We start from the raw sequence: 21,844 nt of genomic DNA, 5'->3' as shown, positions 1-21,844 counted from the left end.
TTGCTGCGCACGGGCTTTCTCCAATTGTGGTGAGCGGGGGCTACTCTTTGTTGCAGTGTGCAGGCTTCTCATTGTTGTGGCTTCTCTTGTTGTGGTGCATGTGCTCTAGAGCGCAGGTTCAGTAGTTGTGGCGCATGGGCTTAGTGGCTCTGCGGCACGTGGGATCTTCCTGGACCAGAGCTCAAACCCGTGTCCCCTGCATTGGCAGGCGGATTCTTAACCACTGGCCACCAGGGAAGCCCTTAGATGTCTACATTTAGAAATAAATTGATCACCTGACCTAGATACCACGTTCAAGTTGCACTTTCCAAATGCAAGCTGGTCACTGTCTCCCACATATCGTTACCTGCTCCTCGGTGATCTGCATGTACAGGATGATATAGTAAATCAACTCAGGCAAGGCTTTCTTGACAGTGCTTTTGAATTTGCTATTTTCTAGGAGAGCATGGACAAATTCAAAAATGCTAAAGACGAGATTTTCGAAGCCCAGGACTTCACCTACAGGAAATATACAAGAGAAGCTCAATGACAAGAAAGCAAAAGGAAAGCACAGATGCTGGAAAGGAACATCATCTCTGGAAGGTAATGGGTGGTTAAAGCACTTGCTTATTATTATTTTCTAGGGAGTGGAAGAGGGGCCAAGGAGTGAAAGACAGGAACTTGAGGGTATGACGTGCTCTGTAGCTTTCCAAGTAAAAGAATCAGGGCGTTCCCTGGCGGTCCGGTGGTTAGGACTCGGTGTTTTCACTACTGTGGCCCAGGTTCAATTCTTGGCCGGGGAAGTAAGATTCTGAAAGCCATGCAGTGCGGCGAAAAAGGAAAAAGAACTCTCTTAAGAGAGGGAAGCCTCTATGTTCCTGCCTGTGTCCCGTCTTTTCCGGGCTCCCCACCCGCTAAGCGGCACACCTCTAAGATCAGATATGCTACGCACCATCAGAATCCACAGGGTCTTCTACCTCCTCTGTGTAATTCACTTCTGTCCTCACATAAGTACGGTGAAGAGTAAAGGAACAGAAGCAGGGTCTGCTTCAGGTGCATGCTACAAGGGGATGTGCGCACTGCTTTTTTTTGCAGGGGGTGGGTCACAGTTTCAATATGCAAGGGAACTTCACACAAGGCTTATCTTGGGCAGGTGCAAGATGAGCAGGTCTGCACAACTGCCCACCAGAATCTTAAAAGTTTATATAGAGGCCTTAACTCAGTTCAGTCACATGTTCAGGGACTCAGCAACACTTTCCTCTTTCGAGGCTCCCTCCTTGGAACAGTTCCTGGAGTAGGAACAGTGTGCAAGGGAACGTCACACACTCCAGAAAGACAGGAACTCCAGAAAGACAGAGCCGATGCTTTAAGAAAGTGGAACCACAAGAACATAAGACCCAAGGCTAGATTCCCAACTATGGGGGTGGCAGGTCCCTTCAGCCTTCTGGAAAGGATATAAAGCTGCACTTTCAGTTAGGGTGTTCCAAACAATAGGCAGAATTTGCTGCATGGAGGACACCATGTGCTTTGGGAAGTTTTTCACCAGGGCTGTCACTGCCTGAGAAGTTAAAGAGAAAAAACCCCAAAGTTACAACTGACACGTGAGAAAAATCACCGATTTCAGACAACTCTTCGAACTCCCAGCATCTCCACAGCAGTAAACGTTTACCTTTAGGACTTCCATCTTAAACCCGCTGTCAGACGTGGGGCCATCAGGTATCTGAAGGGCCTGGACAAAGGCCTCTGTGAACTGCTGCACCACAGGGAAGATCAGGACTTTGGCCGCACCCTGACGGCGGAAACCAAAGTCAGTACTGGATGCAGCCCGAATCAAGGCTTCAGTGCATGCGTCAAACACCAAGACCCACGGCATTTCCAGACCCCATCAGGCTCGGGACCTCATCAGAGGGGCGTGGCCACACGGTCACTGGAGGTGTGTGGCCACTGGAGGTGTCCCCAAGGTCTGCCGTGTCCTATCCAACACTGGCAGCTCCTCACCGGGGGCTCCCTTAAAGCTACTACATAAGATCAGCTTCTCAAAACCTCTTCTGAATGGCAGGGACTGGTGGTGCTGAGCTAGGCTGGCTCTGGACGGGAGGGGATAGAAGGGCAATGAAGCCTTGGGTGGTGACTGGGATGTGACAAGGATGCAGGACGAGCTGTGAGAAAAAACAGGGCTCGACCAAAAGGAAACCAAGCGACACACAGATGAGGACTTTCACCCAGGCGCTCCCTGTGCCCACAACGCGGTAAGTGTGCGTCCCTGCACCGCTGCTCTAACGCCTCCAAGCCAGGCTGTGTGTCACTGGCCCAAAGGCTCTCTCACCTTCTCCAGCTCCTCCATGTTACAGATCATATGGGCACATGTGGTGAAAATCTCCACGGCTCGGGAACGGGTCCGGATTCCATACACCTGGAAACAAGTTACAGTGCAGCTGTGAGACTAAACTGTGACTGCTCGATCCTGACATGGGACTGGACCCCCTAGAGAGAGAGAGGAAACGCCAACCACTCGTCTGAGAGACAGGCTGCTTCTGCAGTCCACAGAATGAAAGGCAGCACAACATCAGAGGCTGTTAGGAGCAGCCTCACACAGAGGCCTCTGTGGGCTACTCTGGCTAAAACATGACGCTGGGCACAGCTGGAAATCCCAACACGGTCAACAGACTTCTTTCAAAATGCAGCCCTTGGCTGGGGACGGAGAGGAGCAGAGAGGTTCACCAAACGTGTACGGGGTAAAGTAAGGGCCTTCGTGTGCAGGGCGGGGACAGAACTGCTTCCAAGTGCTCGGCTGCGGTGAGCACGCCGGGGGGCTGCCCGATGAGGAGCTAAGGCTGCAGTGAGGCAGCGGGCCACGGCAGCCACGGACGCCGGCGGCATGGGGCGTGGGGAGACGGCAGCCGCTTCACGCTCTCATCACAGGCCTGTCCTTGTAGCTGTGCGGGTCCAGGGCTCACGTCACCTCAGCCTCTGCCGGCCCCGGTCTTCAGGCTGGAGGTCAGCAGCAGACACGAGGCCCCCCCCCCCCCCCCGCGGGGCGGCAGGCCAGAGCCCGAGCAGCTCCGCCCGCGGGACGGCGACGCTGAGCCTCGTACGTACCTCAGCCATGGTGAAGATCTTGTACATCTCTGGGAGGATGACGGGGGCAACCAGCGGCATCTGGGTGTCTGTGACTTCTCGAGTGAATTCTACAGAGAAAACAGTAGCTCTGTTAAAAAAAAACCCCGCTTCACAAAGACATTCTGTGTGCAAACTGTTCAACTGCTTCCAGGTAGCACACAGGGAAAGACGCTGGCCAGGAGCCTTATGTGAAATGAAGAAAACCTGTAACGAACTGTGTAAAAATCCTCGTGTGGTCACCTTAGGAAAACTCGGAATGCATCTAGCTTGTGCCCACGTGGACATCCAGGTGCACTGGGGGGCATCTCGCCTTTGCTCCGCTTTCAATACCCCGCCCCCAGAAGCTGTTCTGACACACATACTACAGCCTGTGAGGACTTAACCAGGCATGAGCTCCAGCCTGCAGACGGGGCCGACGACTGCCGACCTAGAGGTCAGGCCGCCGCTCAGAGGAACAGAAGGGGGTTTCTGCCCCACCAGTGCAGCAAAGAGCAGCCCAGCCGTGGGAGGAGCCGAAGGAGAGGCGCAGGTGGGCGGAGCTCTCCCCGCTCCTCCAACACCTGCTAAGGCGCCGGGACGGCGGGCGGGCTGCGGACGGTGGCGCTGAGCGCGGAGCACGCCCCTCGAGTCCCAGCGTCCGCTCGCTCACCTGCTGCCTAACCAGCCGCACTTGTTACTCCGCGATCGTTCTTGATCATTTCAATTTACCAACACTTTACAAGCTCAAGTCCAAAATAAGTTTTCTGAAGTCACTCATCAAGTCAGAAAGAGCGTGGGACGCCAGCGGCATCAGTCCCGAGAGTTGCTGGAGAGTGAAGAGAGAGCTGAGGCGCGGGATGGCTCGTTTCGACCCTGGCGGCTGTGTCTGCACTCCCTTCACACCGCGAGCCTCAGGTCTCGTTCACAAACAGGCAAGTGGGACGGGGAGCCCTAGGGACCGGGGAGACCGGGACAGCCCCGGACACGGCCCCGCCGAGAGTGAGTCCTGCCCTCCTGGGCCCCCGCCCCGCACGCAGGCCCGGGAAGGCGCGGGCAGCCGCCGCCGCCGGGCCTGGAGGCTGGCGGCCATCTGCTCGCACCTGCCGACGCCATCACAAAAGCACACACACCTCCCCCCAGGTGCTCCCCTGTGGCTGACAGAAAAGTCACCTCACTGAGCAGGGACATCCTTAGTCAAGCACAACAAGGGCTCGTCAGCAAGCCAACTCTATATACAAATGGATACCTGCTTTTTTCTCCAGGTTTTTAAAAAAGAAGCTGAACTTTGTGTTGGAAGGCTGGAAGGGAATAGGCTTCCTTTCCTTAGAAGACAGATCTCTTGACTGATATTCTGGTATCATGAGCTCGTAAATAAAGAATCCTAGAAGGCTCATTCGGGTAGAGGGGTAGGAGAGGTCACCGGACTAGCAAGCCACACGAGAGAAGCAAGGACAGTAAGCAGGGCAGGGACACCTGAGCAAGGAGTGCTGGCTCTTTCCAGTAGCTCAGCTCTACATCCCGAGCACCTGCCGCACGTGATCAATAAAAATGCACCAGGTGGGCAAAAAGGCAGCTGGGCACAGGAAGAGGGGGTTTCAAACAAAAGCAGAGGAGTGATTTGCTTTTGGACGTAGAATTGTATTAGCTACCATCAATGTTAGATGGACTAGTAACATTGGGCCCAGATGACTCAAGAAAACTAGAAATGGCATTCCTCACTAGGTAAGAATACCTTTCAGGTAAGCTAGCGGATCACAGAGAAGGAGATAAGATATGGGTGAGACTTCCGCAAACCTGTATTAACAGAAGGGAGTGTGGTTTCTAACAGATCAACACCCAGCGGCTAAGGGCCGCACAGGGATGCCTGAAGGCAGAGCAGAGCAGTGACCCCACACGGGGGACAGGAAACAGGACAGAGCTTTCAAGAGGCAGGCCATACCTGGGGTATTTAAGAACAGGTCCTGTGAGAGACTGATAGATTAACCAGGCTTAGGAGAGCGATCCACTAAATCTCCTTGGACTAAAAGTTCAAGTATTTTTCTCAACTTCTCAGAAGAAAAAGAAAGAAAAGACACCAAAAGCGACATATTTTCTAAGCTGGCCAAACAAAGGTCAGAATTATAGAGTGAGACTGTTTTTATCTTCTTTCTTATGTTTCTATAAAAATTCGATGTGACTATTCTTAACGTTGCCTTGGTTGAACTGAGCAGAAAAATCATGTGGGACAAGGATGGTCACCACAGAGGCCACCACAGGTCACGCCACACAGACGAGCTCACGTGAACCCCCGAAAGCCCCTCCGAGGCAGGGACTGCCATGACCTGAACCTTACACACAAGGAAACTCAGGCTCAAGAGCCGAGGTAGGCCGGGGCAAGGTAAAGCCAGACTGCGAACTGCAGGCTGCGTGTGGCTGCCACGCTCGGCTCTCTGCTGAGCGGGCAGGGCTGGCGCCCCGGCGGAGGCCCCGACGCGGGAAGACACCGTGGGGCCGGGGCGGGGGCGGGGCGGAGGCCAGGGAAGGCGGGTACCTGTCAGCACACGCATGGCGCCGTGGACTGCGCGTAGGTCCCCGCTCACCAGCATCTCCATGAGCAGGCTGAAGAGCTGCGGCCAGGCCTCGGGCCAGTCCCAGTGCGCGATGGCCGACACGGCGTAGGCCACGCTGGAGCGCACTTTGCTGATGGACTCTCTCAAGCCACTGGGCAACAGCTCCCGGATGAAAACTTTTGCCTGGAGAGGAGAAAGGCCCACCTGCCATGAGACTGGGTTACAAGTGAGTGGCAGAGTCCTGTCCGGTTCCTGTGCTGGAAACCCAACGCGCACGAGGCGCTGCCTGTCTGTGGAAACTCCAACCCGCCGACGCGACTCGTAGCTCACCCAGAGCGTCATCTACGCCTCCAAACTTATGCTGTCCCCTATGGCAGCCACCAGTCACATGGGGCCATTTAAATTTAAATTAATTAATATGAAATGATATGAAAGTGCAGCTCGTCAGTTGCCTCAGCCACATCAAGTGCCCTGCACCCACACACAGCTAGCAGCGGTACTACACGGCACAGACGCAGAACCTTCCCGTAACGGCAGAAAGCTCCAGTGGATAGCACTGCTCCAGAACCTACACCCTAACACGTCTTGGGGGCCCGGAACGCTTGCACAGCACTGGACGAAGGAGAAACATTATTTTATGTAACCCTCAAACAACTCTTTGAAGTTGGACTTTTAAATATTTAGGAGATTGAAGCTTAGAAGTTAAAATACTTTTCCAGTATTTCAGAGCTAGTAACAGGCAGACTGGACTCTGAACCCAGCCCCCCCCCGGCACTCGCGCTCTCTTGTCTACAGCATGTTTCCCATAACGCCAGCTACCATCACTCCATCTCCTTCTCTGCTCAGCCTCTATCCACTTACTTATCATTTGGCCGCGCTGTGTGGCAGGCAGGATCTTCGTCCCCCTGCACGGGGAGCGCACAGTCTCAACCACTGGACCGCCAGGGAAGTCCCTGACCCGCCTTGTGACAGCTCCTTGTTGTCAGAGAATGCTGACAGCTCAGTCTCTGAAGATGGCCCCTCACATCTCCACAGGCAGACAAGCCAAGCACCTCTCCTTACCCTCTCTGTAGTCTCAGGAGGCCTGAACTTCTCCGACTGGGCACACCAGTGAGTCTCCACATACTGCTTCAAAATGACTGACGCCAGCTGTGGAAAGAATCAGCCAAGGAGCACAACGGGAAAAGACGTTCTTCACACACACCAGCCACACACACTCCTCTGAAGCCTGCCTAAATCTGGTACAAAACTGGCCTTATTCTTTTGCGTTCCCGTAAGAAAGTTTCACCACCAAGTAAAGGGAAATTACTTATAAACTGGACTAATCAGTCTTGGCTTACCTGACGGATCGCCAGTGCCCCCTGGGGATCTACGGTCAGCTCTGCCAGGTGGACACCAAATTCTGGAAGAGAAAATTCTATTTTGAGTCTAGGAGCACCCGGGAAAGCCACAGCAGTTTACTGAGCTCTAATCCGGATGCCAGCAAGAAAGATTTCAGAAAGGAGCTTGATTCAGTGCCTCAAGAGTGCTGACAGCTGCTAAGATTGATTCCTCTAAGCAAGAGACGTGGGGCAGCCTGCAGGGCTGCAACGAACAGTGCCAGCACCTCTCGCTTCCTCCAGTCACTGCACAGCCGTCTTGCCTTCCAAGGTGGCGATAAAGGTAGTATCTAATCAAAAACCGGTGCTATCTAACCCCAAAGAAAAATTAAAAGGTGAGGCTTCAGGAGTTGCCCAGATACACACCACCACAGAAGAGACGATTAAGTCTAAGAAAATCTGGCCTTAACAGGTTAGTCCTAAAAATACAACTGTCGTAAGTGAACAGTTTCCAATAAGCAATGTAAGCAGTAATCTCGAGATGCATATTGGGAGGCTACAAACAACTCTTACTCCCAAATTAAAATTCAGATCCTTCAATGCAATGCCTATCAGAATCCCAATGATTGTTTTTTTTTTCCTTTTTTTTGCAGAAATAGAAAAACCCATCCTAAAATTCATACAGAATCTTCAAGGGACCCCAAATAGCCAAAATAATCTTGAAAAAGAAGACCAGAACTGGACCACTTCCATGAATCTGCAGTAATCAGCACAACGTGGTGTCATCATAAAGATGGTCACAGATCAAGGGGACAGACCCTGCAGTGCGGAGAGAAGAGCCTTTCAACAAATGCTGCTGGGCGACTGCGTATCCATGTGTGAAAGGATTAGACGGGACCCGTACCTCATACCATACACAGAAATAAACTCAAAGTGAATCAACGTAAGGCCTAAAACCATAGAACTCTTGGAAGAAAACACAGGACAAGAGCTTCATGTTCGGCAATCATGTCTTGGATGTGATGCTAAAGGCACAGGTAACAAAAGAAAAACTAGACACACTGGATTTCATGAAAATGAAACAACTTTGTTCATCATAGGACACCATCAGCAGAGCAAAGTGGCTACCCACAGAATGGGAAACCTTGCAAACATGTATCTAATCAGTGATTAACATCCAGTTACAGAAAGAAATTCTACCACTCAACACCAACAAAATGACCCTATTAAATGATGGGCTAAGGCTTGAATAGACATTTCGCCAAAGATACATGAGTGGCCAATAAGCTCACGAAAAGATGCTCAACATCACTAATCATCAGGGAAATGAAAACCAACACTGAGATAGCATCTCACATACATGAGGATGACTGTTATCAAAAAAGCAGACAACTGCCCTGGAGAGGCTGTGGAGAAGCTGGAACCCTTGTGCACTGTTAGTGAGAATGTAAAATGGTACAGCCACTGCAGAGAACAGTACAGTGGTGGCTCCTTAAAATTTTTAAATAGAATCACCACATGACCCAGCAAATCCCACTTCTGGGTACAGACCCAAAAGAGCTGAAAGCAGTGTCTTGAAGAGGTATCTGTAGCCACGTCCACAGCAGCATCATTTATGACAGCTAAGACACGGAAGCAACCCCAGTGCCCATCAGCAGATGAAGGGGTAAGAAAAATGTGGTCTATACACACAATGGAATATTACTCAGCCTTTAAAAGGAAATTCTGCTACAGGCTGAAAAAACTGCTATAATGGATGAACCTGGAGGACAGCATGTGAAGTGGAACAGGCCAGTCACAAAAAAACAAGTACGTATATATCCACTTACATGAGGTACTTAGAGTAGTCAAAATCATGAAGACAGAAAGTAAAATGTGGACTGCCAGGGGCTGGTGGCGGGGGAACTGGGGCGTTACTATTTAACAAGCACAGAGTTTCAGTCTTACAAGGTGAAATAGGGACTGCTGGCAGTGAGAGCTGTACAACACTGTGAATGCATTCAACACCACTGAACTGTGCTCTTCAAGAAGGTTAAGATGGTAAATTTTATGTGTATTTAACCACAAGAAAAAAAAGTTTTAATTTAGATCTAATTTACACCTGCAAAGACGTAGAGTATCAAATACATATTTGTGAAGGAGGAAGCAGAACGTAAGACCAAGGGCGCGTTCTCATTTTCACATCTCGCTTTCCAGGGCCGCACTATCCAATATGGCAGCCATCAGCTACACATGGCTACTGAGGGCCTGAAATGCGGCCTCTGAGAACTGTCGTGTGCTGGAAACATAAGAGGCACACTAGACTGCAGACACAGTATGGAAGCAAAATACCGTGAAATATTTACTTAGTAAAGTTCACATTGATTACATGTTGAAATAACACACTGCGTACATTTGGTTAAATGACTACAGTATTAAAAATGAATTTTACCCGTTTCTTTTTACCTTTTAGCTACCAGAAGATTAAAATGTTCACATGTCACTCACATTCATTCTTACTGGACGGCACTTTCTCGAGAATGGACAGCAGCTTTCAGGACTGCTTGGCCGTGGCAGGTGCACAGGTTACAAAAGGCTCACCAGCCCCCTTGGGAGCTATGATCAGTGGGGTTAAAGTGTGGGCTCTGAGGTGCCGTGGCAATCCCTGTCTGAATTCCAGTGGCCCTTACTACAACAACAGAACAAACACTTCTAAAATCTGTATGGAACGACAGATGACCCAAGTAGCCAAAGCAATCCTGAGAAAGAATAAAGCTGGAGGCATCAAATTCCTTGATTTTAAATTGTATTACAAAACTATAGTCATCAAAACAGTATGGTATTGGTATAGAAACAGACATATAGATCACTGGAACAGAACAGAGAACACAAAAATAAACCCACACATACGTGGTCAATTAATATATGACAGAGGAGCCAAAAATATGCACTGTGGAAAGCTGAGACATCAATAAATGGTGCTGGGAAAACTGAACAGCCACACGCAAAAGAATGAGAGTGGACCACTGTCTCATACCATACACAAAAATCAACTCAAAATGGATTAAAGATTTGAACGAAATCTTGCCACTTACAACACTATGGATGGACCCTGAGGGCGCTACACTAAGTGAAGTAAGTCAGACTGAGAAAGACAAATACCAAATCACCTTGTTTATATGTGGAATTTAGAACAAACAAACAAACAAAACAAAACAAACAAGCTCACAGACGTAGAGAACAGAATGGTGGTTGTCAGAAGCTGGAGGTGGGGGTTGGGCAAAATGCGTGAAGAGAGTCAAAAGGTATACATTTCCAGTTATAAAATATAAGTCATAGGGAAGTAATGTATAGCATGTCAACTATAGTTAATAATACCGTGTTGCATATTTGAAAGTTGCTATGAGAGTATATAGTTCTCATCTACTTAGTTGAGACAGTTCAAAGTTCTTACCACAAGAAAAACAAAAATTCCATAACTAAAAAAAAAGAAAAAAAAATCAGTTATTGTGCTATCACTTTTACTGCCCACCATGAACACACTGTCTGGCTTTCTTATCTGTGTAACTGAAGTTACCTTCCATGCTTGGTTCTAACCACCATAACTGGATTCCACCGGCATGGCCATCCAAAGGGTATTTATGCAGTATCAGGAAAAAGTTGTTCCATGCAGCGTGCCATGTTCAAGGCCTATCCAAGTAATAAACAGGTTAGAAACTACTGGAAATGATCTATGCCTATGTTTAAAATGTCTTCTCATGAAATAATTTGTAGACTTAAAGTCGCCTCCTCCAGTGCGTGGCAGTCCCCTATTCTTTCCCTGTCTCTTATGGCCAGACCGCTTTTTGATAAGTGATGGTCAGTATCTTGTAGAACGCATCTCAATGTTTATTTGACTGACGTGTGTTTCCTCACGATGAGACTGAGGTCATTCATTTTTGGCAAGAGTATCAGAAGTCATGCTGTGTCTTTAGTCTCTTCTTATTGGTAATGCTAACCCTGATCCCTTGGTAATGTGGGGTCTGCTGGGTTTTCCACTGTGCAGGTGCCCTCTCTCCCTCTGTAAATGACAAAAATCTTCAGAGAGATATTTTGAAATTATGTCCTGTTTCTCTTCACTCACTCACTGACTTTAGCGTCCGTCTGTGGACCCTGCCTGCAACACTTCTTACTGAGTTGTCCTGTGGTGCTTTTGCATGTGTAATTCTCTTTACACTTACGAATTACGTGCAATTCTTTTGTAAGGAAGCACTGTCCTGTCTCCTTTATTTATCTCGACCTGTGTGGACTCAGGCTTATTTATTTCACTCTGTGAAGGAGCCCTGGTGCTTTCTAGTGGAGACTGCTATTTAGAAGTCAAGATTCGGGCACTGGCTGTGCTCACTGCTCCTAGGCCCCTCAGAGAACAGCACTAGGAAATGTACGTATGCACACTAAGCTGTACTTACACATAACCTGCCCAGCCACCCATCTGCCTACTGAGAACGCAAATGCCAATCCAACATCTCAAGGTCCATTCTGCTTTTCCTTCTTATTTGGACTGCCTTCTCTGACAGTGATAAATCTGGCCCTCATTATCTACAATAAATTTACTTATTTGTTCAATCTTACTACACAAAGGAACTAATTACAGAACTGTCAATCCACACTCTTGTGAGAAACAGGTTAACTAGAGTAAAATTTTTGTGTACAGTTCTTTTTGACTTGAGTCATAAAGGTACTTAGGTCACTTCTTTTCTCCCACACACCTAGTAACAGTTACAGTATTCATGTGTAATACAGTTAGGTTCATTTGTCACCAGCTGTACCCCTCCACTGTTTGATTTTAATTATTTACTTATTTGGGGGGCGGTATGTAAAACTTTATTATGAATCTCAGAGTTAAAGGCACACAGAAAGGCATATTCCAAGAAGCCCTGCTCCCTCCTCATCCCTACTGCCCCCCCCTCCCTGCAGGGAGCCAATCAGCTTCTGGTTTATGTCTTCTGTATCTCTTTTGCTTAAACAAGCAGACACATGTATATTTCCTTGTATCCTCTCCTTTAATGAAAAGTAATATATTAGAGATACTCTTTTGCACTTTTTTTTTTCAGTTAACATTATAATCTGGAAACCATTCCAAAACAGTTCCTCAAGATTCCTTATCCTTTTTTTCACAGCTGCATAATATACCACTGTATGGACACACATACTTTTTCCACCCATTTTCCTATGTATGGGTAGTTAGATTGCTTCCAATTATTTTGCTTTTATAAACAATGTTGCAGTAAATAATAGCGAGCAGTATGTGTTGCTATATTGCTGAATGTATATCTTTGGGGTAGATTCCCAGAAGAGGCACTGCTGGGTCAAAAGTAAGCGCACACACACTGTTGTCAGGTGTGGCCAAATTCTCCTTCAGGAGGACGGCGCCAACGTGCATTCCCACCAGCCCTGTTAAGAGTGTTTCTCCACAACCTCACCCACAGAATGTGCTTTAAAATTTTTGCCAGTCTGATAGATGACAAATGATATCTCAGTGTTGTTTTAATTTGTACTTCTCTAATCACGAGTGACTTGAAGCTTCTGTGTGTGTGTGTGTTGAGTGCCATTTTAACGTCACTTAGGAGAAGGGGTGAGCTGTCTGTCCATGGCCCCTCTTCATTCTTCTATTGAGGTTTTGGTCTTTGTTTCTCAATTTTTACAGGTTCTTTATATATTAAGGATACTATCCTTTCATCTTATTATGCTGTGAAAAATTTCTCTTACTTTTTCAGCTGTCTTCTGACTTTAAAAAAAAATGTTATCTCCATTTATTTCTTCTGACACGTCTTTTGAGATCCGAGTAATATACAATTTCCCTTCTCCCTCAGGAACTTCTGTTCACACCTCTTGCAGGGCAGGTCTGCTAGAAATTAAGTCCCTCAATTTTTGTTTGTCTGAGAAAGTCTTAATCCTTCAGTTTTGAAGGTTGATTTCAATGGATATAGAATTCTAGGTATGTAATATTTTTTCTATCATCACTTTAAATATTTCACTCTACTCTTCACTCGCTTGCATGGCTTCTGAAGAGCAGTCCGACGTAAGTGTTAATTCTTGTTCTTCTGTGGCTAAGGTACTGTTTTTCCTCTGACTCCTTTCAAGACAGTCTCTTTGTCTTTGGTCTTCTGCAGTCTGAATATGACAGGCCTAGGTATAATTTTGTTTTGTTGGTACTGACTTTTTATATAGTGTTTTTGTCATGCAAATTAAAGTTTAAAATATAGTCAAATTGATCAATCTTTTACCGCCTCTGGATTTTGAGTCATAGTTAGAAAGCCTTTCTTTATGCCAAGGATAAAAAAAAAAAAAAATCACCCATACTTTCTTCTAACTTTTACAATTTCATTTTTTAAATATTCAGATTCCTAATCCATTTGAAGCTAATATTTCGTGTGGTTTGAGATACTGACCTAATTCCAAATGGCTACCCAACTGTCCCAGCACCTTTATTGAAAAGCCCATCTTTACCCCAATGATTTGAGATACCACCTTAATCAATACTAAATTTCCACAGTCGCTTGCCTCTACTTCTGGACTTTCTATTTTATTCCACAGTTCTATTTGTTTTGGTTATAGAGGCTTTACATGAGGCTTTAATGTCTGTTAGAACGAGTCCCTCATCACAGTCTTCCTTTTTGTTGGGTTTTTGGTGCTATTCCTTCCCAAGCTTATTTTTCTACGAACTTCAGAATCAACCTGACCCACTCATCGAGAATGCTGAGCTGTCCTATCCAAGGACAGCATGTGCCTTTCCATTTGTCCACCTCTGCTTTTAAGTCTTTCAGGAATGTTTAAAAAGTTTGCCCTAATAGATTTTTGCACATTTCCTGTTAGTTTTACTCCTAAGTATTTAACCTTTTTGTTACTACTGTAAAGGGTTTTTAAAAAACCACCATCATATCCTCTAACTGTTACTGTTTGCGTATATGAAGGCTATTGATTTCTGTATTTTTTGTACCTTTGTTGTATTCTGCCTTACTGAATTCTCAGATTCCTAGTGCACGCTTACTACACGCTTACCTTGGGCCTCAGTTACTGATACACTCCTAGGCACCTACCACTTCACTGCGGCAAGCAGAGCGTGCGCAGGACTACTGAAAGAGCCCCCACATTCTCTCCAAAGCTTTTCCTAAGTGATTAAACCACAAGCAAACACTTCAAACCTGCAGAATTACCTCTAAAGATACTGAAATCCATTCTAATTCTTAGGGTTAATCTGGCTAGTTCCACCTCTGGTAAGTCTATAAAACCCATTTTTAACAGAATAAACAATAAGGGCCTACAACCCAAATACGGGAGTCAACTTTCCACGTGGATTAAAGCACACACGAGCCAGACATAATTTAGGAAGACCTCCTGGATACCAACCAACGTTCAAGTCTATTGCAAAACTGCACTCTAAAATGCATTTGTGCGGACTTCCCTGGCAGTCCAGTGGTTAAGACTCCGAGCTTCCACTGGAGGGGGCATGGGTTTGATCCCTGGTTGGGGGACTAAGATCCCACATGTTGTGGCCAAAAAAAAAGAAAAGAGAGAGAGCACCTGTAAGAACACACACTTCCTTTCACGTCAGATACCTGGTATGACAATGGGTGCTAACTTTATGGCTCCGAGTCTGCTAAGAACGTCACTGTTTACCCGGGCTTAGCCTCCCTGGACACTGTCAACCAATTCTGGTGAGCCTACGTGCAGCCCTTCAGCATGACTATAAACTTATTGGTAAATTGCCTGGGCCACAGAGCCTTTCTTTTAAGGCACTATTTCAATGCTTTCTGCACGCACCGCTCTGACGTGGGTTTTTCATGTTTCTGCCGGGCGTACAACTTCTGGATCATCGCTACAGGACAAACTAAAATGAGACCAAGATAAACAAAATCTTCAATCATAAGGTGAGGAAAAGATACTGAGGTACAAAATGGGACTTTTTTGAGAAGGGTTTGAAGCGTGAGTGGAGACTACAAAGCTTAAACCAATCTGAATAACTACCTCCCAGTGGAAGCACAGGCACTGGTGTCGGGTGCACGCCGAGGCTCACAGGAGGGGGAAGGAGCCAGGCCTGCCTCACCAGCCCACACTGGCACCGACCAGAAGAGTCACCACAGCATGAAGACCAGCAAACTCTCTACACAAGGGTCCTTCCTCATCAACCTGAGAACTTCAAGTCCACTTTTTTTTTAAAGAAAAGCTCAGTGTGAATACATGTTTTCATCCGAGTGCCAGGAGGAGGTTGTACTCCAGGAAGAATCACACTAATTGGGAGCTCTTCACTCGAACATAATTTTTAAATTCATCTTGTCTAGGAACCCATCAAAGATCACACCCCAATTTGCACCAACCACCTTGCTTCGCACATCACTGAGACTGTAAAAGATGGTGAGAGTAAGAGATCATCAGATTAAGATCCCTGTGGAGGCCCGGAAACTTAAGTCAGACAGGGGATTTGAACCCACAACAAGCATTACAGAATGGATTTTCTCTGAAAGTTTTATTTCCTCCACATAAGAAAGAAGAAGCTTGAAACTTCGAGTAACATGACTCTTTGCTCAAAAACTTTAATGGGAAAGAAAATCTTCAAAGAACACCATCTAAAGACAAATTTTTAAAAAAGAATGGATAGGGACATCCCTGGTGGTGCAGTGGTTAAGAATCCACCTGCCAGTGCAGGGGACACGGGTTTGATCCCTGCCCCAGGAAGATACCACATGCTGCGAAGCAACTAAGCCTGTGCACCACAATTAATGAGCCTACTCTCTAGAGCCCATGTACCACAACTATTGAGCCCATGTGCTGCAATTACTGAAGCCCGCGCACCTAGAACCTGTGCTCCTCAACAAGAGAAGCCACCACAATGAGGAGCCTGCGCACCGCAATAAAGAGTAGTCCCCTGCTTGCCACAGCTAGAGAGAAAGCCAGTGCGTAGCAACAAAGACCCAATACAGCCAATAAATAAATAAATTAATAAACAGGGAAAAAAAAGCTTTAAAAAAAATGGATAAACAAAATAGATTTTCTTCCCTATAGGCTCCCAGGGTTTCAAAAACAGCGACGTGATCAAATCTGGTTTGGAAACCCCCAAAATTCAAAAAGACAAAGAGCTCATTTGCATTAGATTACAGGGGGATGTAAAAGGGAAAATATCAAGTATTATTTTATTTAACCTAATTTAGTCTGTCTAGACCATACACGCATTAGAAATACAGGATATCAGTTGCCACAGAAGACTTTCATACCATAAAATTTTATTTTTAGTTAATTTCATTTTAACTTAGTTAAAAGCTATGTGAAGAATCACTGCTAAGTCATGACAGTGGTGGTGTGCTGACGGTGAACTCTGCGCTCTACAAAGCCAACACACAGGATGAAAAGCCAGAGAAAACCCTCAAGGGCTCTGACTTACTTTACATTGGTCAACACTGCTGCCTTATCCACTGACAACTTCTGTGAAGTAGGAAAAATCCTATTTAGAGTTACTCACATAACAGAGATTATACAGTATATTTTGATGAAATATAACTACGTATAGCCATAAAGAAAAAAGTACTTTTATTTGAGTGTATGTTGGGGGGTTTCCAGTTTTGCTGAAATGAAAATTATTTCTTTAGAAAGCAACAGAAAGAACAGCTGAATAACTCACTTTGGGATGCTTAAGGCAGGGAAAATACAAGAGACACAGACAGAACAGCTCTTTTATCTTCTCTAGCTTGAAAAGGACCAATTCAGATTAAACTAAGATTCAATCTAAGAAGTTAAGCCAAAGGGGGACATTCTCAAGTGGGCTGTATGAAGACAGCCTTCTAAAGCCATCTTCTTTAAGAAACTTGATTTCTCTAGTGCCCCTTCCTGAGGTGAGCAAGGACAGACCTTTCCGTTAACCTGGGTTTGCCCCAACTCTAAGTGGTTCTGGATTCACCTGTAACCCAGCCCGGAAGGGTTCTGTCTGACTCCTTTCTAAGGAATCATCATGTTCTCTCTCCTTCATCATCCTCCACTTTCCTCTCTGGCTTTCCCTGCCGCTTTCCTCTCATCTCATCTCACCCCACGAGGCGCAAATACGATCCTTCTACAGCTTGGCTTAGAAGGGAAGATCCAAAGGAGAGCATGAAGGAGAAAGGATAAGCTGAGAAATACATGCTCCTGGTCTTAAGGGTCGCCTGGACAAGAGAGGCTTGGACAGTCAGGAAGGCTCCTGCTAGGAAGACCTGGGGACAGGGGCTGTCTGGGAAGGAGGGAGTTCTGAGGACAGCTCTGGAGAAGCCCCTTCTTTCATGGGGGGGTTTCCACAAAACCACAGCTGAAAGGAAAAAGAAAACTGCACCACTGGCCTTGTTCCGAGCGTAGCCGCCTTCCGCTCGGCTCAGTGCCCGCCACATGCCCAGGAGTGCGTCTGGATCCTTGAGGGGCGCCCTTCGCAGGTGACAGTGCTTACGCTACACTGGAAGAGAGCCAGAAAAGCGCCCATGAGAACCAGAAAGCAAACTTCCGCCAGCAGGATCATCTCTCTAGGCCCCTACGATGGGGAATCAACACAGATATCTGGGCAGCGTCGAAGGCCGGGCAAAGCGAGGGAGAGAGAATCCCCCCTCCCCAGCTCAATATAATGGTGGTGGGAGGAAAGGAAAAATGCATTTTCTGTGACATATCTGCTGGGAGCAAGGCAGAACAGACTAAGTCAAGGCCCAACGTCCTCACTTCTAATAGCCAAAAAAGGAATAACTAAAAGAAGAAAATGACCGAGGGTCTAAATCTACTCATATAAGTCTGTGCTATGCTGGCCTGCAGAATTAAAGCTTATGAATGAAAGCAACACGTTCCACCGCTCGGGTGATGCTGCTCTTAGAGGACAGTAGACAGAGAAGAAGAAAAGGAAATAACTTCATTCCAAGATATTAAAAAAGTCAAGCATAAATATACCAAAAATAAAGAGCTGACATTCTCCAAAGTCATGATCTTGTCATAAGTCACACAAAAAGAGTCCACAAAACTGAATAGAGAACATGAGACTTTGATGTAAGAGACCTTTGGCAGTTCACAAACTTTCTTTCTTTTTAATTATTATGTTTATAAGATGTTTGATATGATCCCACCTATTAAATAAAATGGAATTAGAAGAATGCTGTGACAGATCAAAAGAACTAACTCTTACTTTACCGAGGTAGAACTAAATTCGTACAAACCCTGCTGATAAAACTCAAAATCTCAGTCTTCTTAAGGAAACAAACGGCTACCAATTACCTGCTGGAAACACTGCACAGCAGTTCAGGGTGGGAGTGCTGTCTGAAGAAGGTGGCTAACGGCACCATCGCCTCTGCCAATCAGCCCTGTTAGCTGCCCTTTCACGAGTCAGAAAGGTCTGCTGAGTCTCCCTGATGCCTAGTGACTAGGGAAAACAGCAAGCACAGGGACTGAAGAGTCATTCCAGGACTCTGGCTGATGGGAACAGCCTAGCCTCATCCTTTCAAAATTAACCCATTCTTCGAGTCAGGGGGATCTCTCACATACATACACTTCCTTGGCTTAAGAGAAAAGGCCCCCATTCTAGAAAACATGGTAACCGGTGATCGGCAAGTTATTTCCTGGAAAATATCAGCTGGCAGGCTGCATGACCTGGATGTACTCTGGGCTCCAGCACCTCAACGTTCTAAGATAACTGCTTCTTAAAATCTCCTCTACCCCAGAATCTGGTCAGAGCACGGCAACCTCTCTTGTCTGTCTACTAAACAGGGAGTTGACAACTGACCTGTGTGTTTCCCCCCAAATTATATTAGAGACTGTTCCGCTTAATCTCCAAGCCTAGGGGTCATCACCTGGCAGCCAAGGAAGGTAGCACATCTGTTTGTCAAAGGCAACAGATGGGTTAATCTTAAGGATCAGTTGGGGCCAGTCTCCCACATGAGGCAATAATAAACGGCTTATGCAGACAGCGTGGTTATTTGAGGGGACAGAGGGACTAGAAACAACCGGATCTGGTTGTCATCCAACTTTGGGCCTCATGGAACCAAAAAAGGATCAAAAGAACACGAATAATAAGAGACACCAACTCCCAGATTTCCCATCGACTCCACGTTTTAAGGACGTGTTTCCTAGGACCAGAAAGCAAGGTTTCTTCTACTTGGATAAAACTAAAACATGAAGCAACTCCAAAGGAGTGGAAGAGGTTCATTCATTTGCAAGAACGGCTGCTCGCCTTGGCCTGCACAGTGTTCTAACAGCAAGAGCCATGCTCTGGCAGCTTCGTCAGGCCAGACTGCTGGCTAAAGCCGGGCTGCGAAGCCACGTGCTCTGCTTTCATTAAAGGAAAAGAAACCGACCGTGCAAAGGAAACGTGTGAGATTCAGACAGAAAAGAAGACAGGAGGTACTCTGGACCCAAAGGCAAAAAACAACTTGTTAAAGGCCACAAGAAAAGGAAAGGAGAGAAGCAAGGTACCGCATCTGAGGAACAGATCACCATTCTCCATCTCAAAAAGAGGTACTGAAAGAGAAGGGTTTCTATAGTTTTTCAGTAAAGAAAAGGAATTAGACTATTTTAAAAGATAATCCCCAAAGGGTCCAAAGTATCACATTCAACTCCACAGACTTGATTCAACCCCACACGACACATCCCTAACCCGTGAGCCGTATGCCTTCCTACTGGGCCACCAACAGCAGGCGGCTGCGTGGAAGCCTCTCCAGGTCTTGCAGCATGCCAATAGCAGGTTCCCGGTAAGCTATGGGTATTGAGGGTATGAGGGGGTGTGTGTGTGTGGGTGTGTGTGTGTATCTATTCCCATCAGCAGCCTAGATCAAATGCAAAATTCTGCACTTGTTTAATTTTTTATTTTGAGACCCAAAAACATGAATTAAGAGAGTAAAACGTCAAGATCTCAAGATGATACCTGACCTTCCCTAGATGAGACTACGGTGTCGGCTAGAGTCGAAGGGATCAGAGCCCATGCGGAGCTGCTGCTGGACAGTTCAGACGCGAGCGAAGGCTCACCTCTCCTAGGAAGGCGCCAGACCTGCGTCTGGGACACCGGGCACCCTGGGTGTCACTCAGGGAAGGCACCAGACCTTCCGCTCCACTCAGACAGTAACCTGAGTGTGATGGATGAGGCCCCTTTGCTCTGTCACCCCGTCTCCTCCACACCCAAGGGAGACAGAGACAGCAGCGCGAGCAGCGGCCTCTCACCTGGCAGGCTGTGACAGCTCCCGCGGGTCCACCCGTGCTCGGCTCTCAGAGCTTTCTCCCACCCCGCGGTCGCTCCTCTTACAGGACCCGACGCTCCGCGAAACAACGGCAGTTACAACTGGCCCTTCGACACGGCCCTTCACCCGCTAGAGCCCAAGGCTCCACGTCCTTGCAGCAGAGTTGAGCTTTGCAAGCGCTCCCTCGCGCTGTGCGGGAACGCAGGATGCAGCTCCAGGGGGCTCTGCCTCGAACTCCTCGCGATGGAAGCCCTGAGCCCGCGGGGGGCCGGCTCCCGCGCGCAGCCGGAGGGGGACGAGGCCCGCCGGCCCCTCCGCCCCTCGCAGCAGCGAGCGCTCCCCGGGGCGCCGCTGCCCCGGGCCCGGGCCCAGGCCCGCTCGGCAGGCCCTGACGATCCACCGCTCGCCGCCCCGCCGCCGCCCCGCGCCCCGGGGGAGCGGGCGCACGGAGTCACGAAGACAAAGGACGCTCGGCGCCCCGGCTCCGGGCCGGCCGCCCCGCAGGCCGGCGGGCGCGGCTGCTCCCGAGGACGGGCGGAGGCCCCGCCCGGCCCCGCGCCCCGGCCCCCCGGCCCAGCCTCCGGCCGGAGCGCAGCCGCCGGCCAGCGCGGCCCAGACCCGCGGCCCTCGCGACGGCCCGCCTCACTCACCCTCCGTCACCTCCAGCACCTTAATCTGCTCCTCGGCGGCCGCCCGCACCTCCTGCACCGGGGACAGGATCCCGGTGAGCGTGTCCACCAGCGCCTCCTTCAGCCCCTGGGCCACCGGCCCCGGCAGCCCGGAGGCCGCGCCCGCCGCCGCCGCCGCCGCCATCTTGCTCCGCGCCCCGCGCTCAGACCCGCCGCCGCCGCCGCGCCGCCGCCGCCGCCGCCGCCGCCGCCGGACGGCTCCCGCGCGCGGCCAATCCGCGAAGCCGCGCCTGCGCGCTGACCCGGCAGGCGCGCGGGGGCGGGGCGGCGGCCCGAGCCTCCGGGGACAGCGCCGCCTGCCTCGGGAGCGGGAACTGCACCGTCTCGGCGGCCGGGGGGCGGGGGGGGGACGGGGGGAGGGGGGGAGGGAAGGCGGGGCCGCCCTGCGCGCCGCGGGGCTGTGCACGTGCTCCCCGTGCGCGCGCGCCTCAGGCGGGAGACGCCGGTCCAGGACCGGGGGACGGCGAGGGGCGGACGAGGCCTTCAGGGGAGGGTCGGCGCGGGCTCCTGTGTCCCTCCGACCTCGTCTGCTCCCAGCCCGGTGAGAGCCTCCGGCTCCGCCGCAGGAACCGCGCGGTCGCGGGAAGGGGTCTGCGGGGGCGAGGCCGCGGGGGCCGGGAGAGCGCGGCGCGGGAAGGGGGCTTCCGCCGAGGAGGGGCCTGCCCGCGGAGGAGGCGGGGCGTTTCCTTCCCGGGCCCCGCCTCAGGGCGCAGACCCGCCCGGGGCCCGGAGCCCGCGCGGGGGCTGTGCGGGGCGGGCCGGCAGCGGGCGTCCGGGGCGGAGCTGTGCGGGCCCGGCGCGCCCCAGCGCCTCCGGGAACCGTGACTCGCTCCCACGCGGCCGCGGGGGCCCGGGAGCCGAGCCTCCTCCCGGACGCCTGAGCGGCTGACGGCGGAGCCCGAGGAGCGCGCCGACCGCCGCCGCGGCCGCCACGCCGACTTGGCGGGGGAGGCGGCCGGCTCCGCGTGCGCCTTCTCTCCGTGGCCGGGAGGCGCGGGGCTGCGCGGGCACAGCGGCTCCTCGCA

General features: G+C 49.4%; 1 protein-coding gene across 4 annotated transcripts in view; it reads right to left on the bottom strand.

Annotated features, from left to right (window-relative positions):
* Window positions 1-20,994, bottom strand: part of IPO9 (importin 9) — a 48,559-nt gene extending 27,565 nt beyond the window's left edge. Inside the window, exons 1-10 of one of the 4 annotated variants that reach the window (XM_057726369.1) lie at window positions 20,781-20,994; window positions 6,968-7,029; window positions 6,690-6,776; window positions 5,609-5,810; window positions 3,079-3,167; window positions 2,306-2,392; window positions 1,649-1,768; window positions 1,437-1,537; window positions 932-990; window positions 347-498 (exon numbers count right to left, since the gene is read on the bottom strand). In XM_057726369.1, coding sequence (XP_057582352.1) covers window positions 347-498; window positions 932-990; window positions 1,437-1,537; window positions 1,649-1,768; window positions 2,306-2,392; window positions 3,079-3,167; window positions 5,609-5,810; window positions 6,690-6,776; window positions 6,968-7,029; window positions 20,781-20,943 — 1,122 coding nt within the window. In that variant the 5' untranslated portion in view covers window positions 20,944-20,994. Of the gene's footprint in view, window positions 1-346; window positions 499-931; window positions 991-1,436; window positions 1,538-1,648; window positions 1,769-2,305; window positions 2,393-3,078; window positions 3,168-5,608; window positions 5,811-6,488; window positions 6,777-6,967; window positions 7,030-17,268; window positions 17,341-20,780 lie in introns of those variants that run through there. The other 3 variants (XM_057726368.1, XM_057726370.1, XM_057726371.1) reach the window with 3 other exon arrangements.
* Window positions 20,995-21,844: the final 850 nt, after the last annotated feature.

Source organism: Hippopotamus amphibius, chromosome 3, assembly GCF_030028045.1.
Source record: "Hippopotamus amphibius kiboko isolate mHipAmp2 chromosome 3, mHipAmp2.hap2, whole genome shotgun sequence".
Lineage (NCBI taxonomy): Eukaryota > Metazoa > Chordata > Mammalia > Artiodactyla > Hippopotamidae > Hippopotamus > Hippopotamus amphibius.
This window is presented reverse-complemented; position numbering and strand designations above follow the sequence as displayed.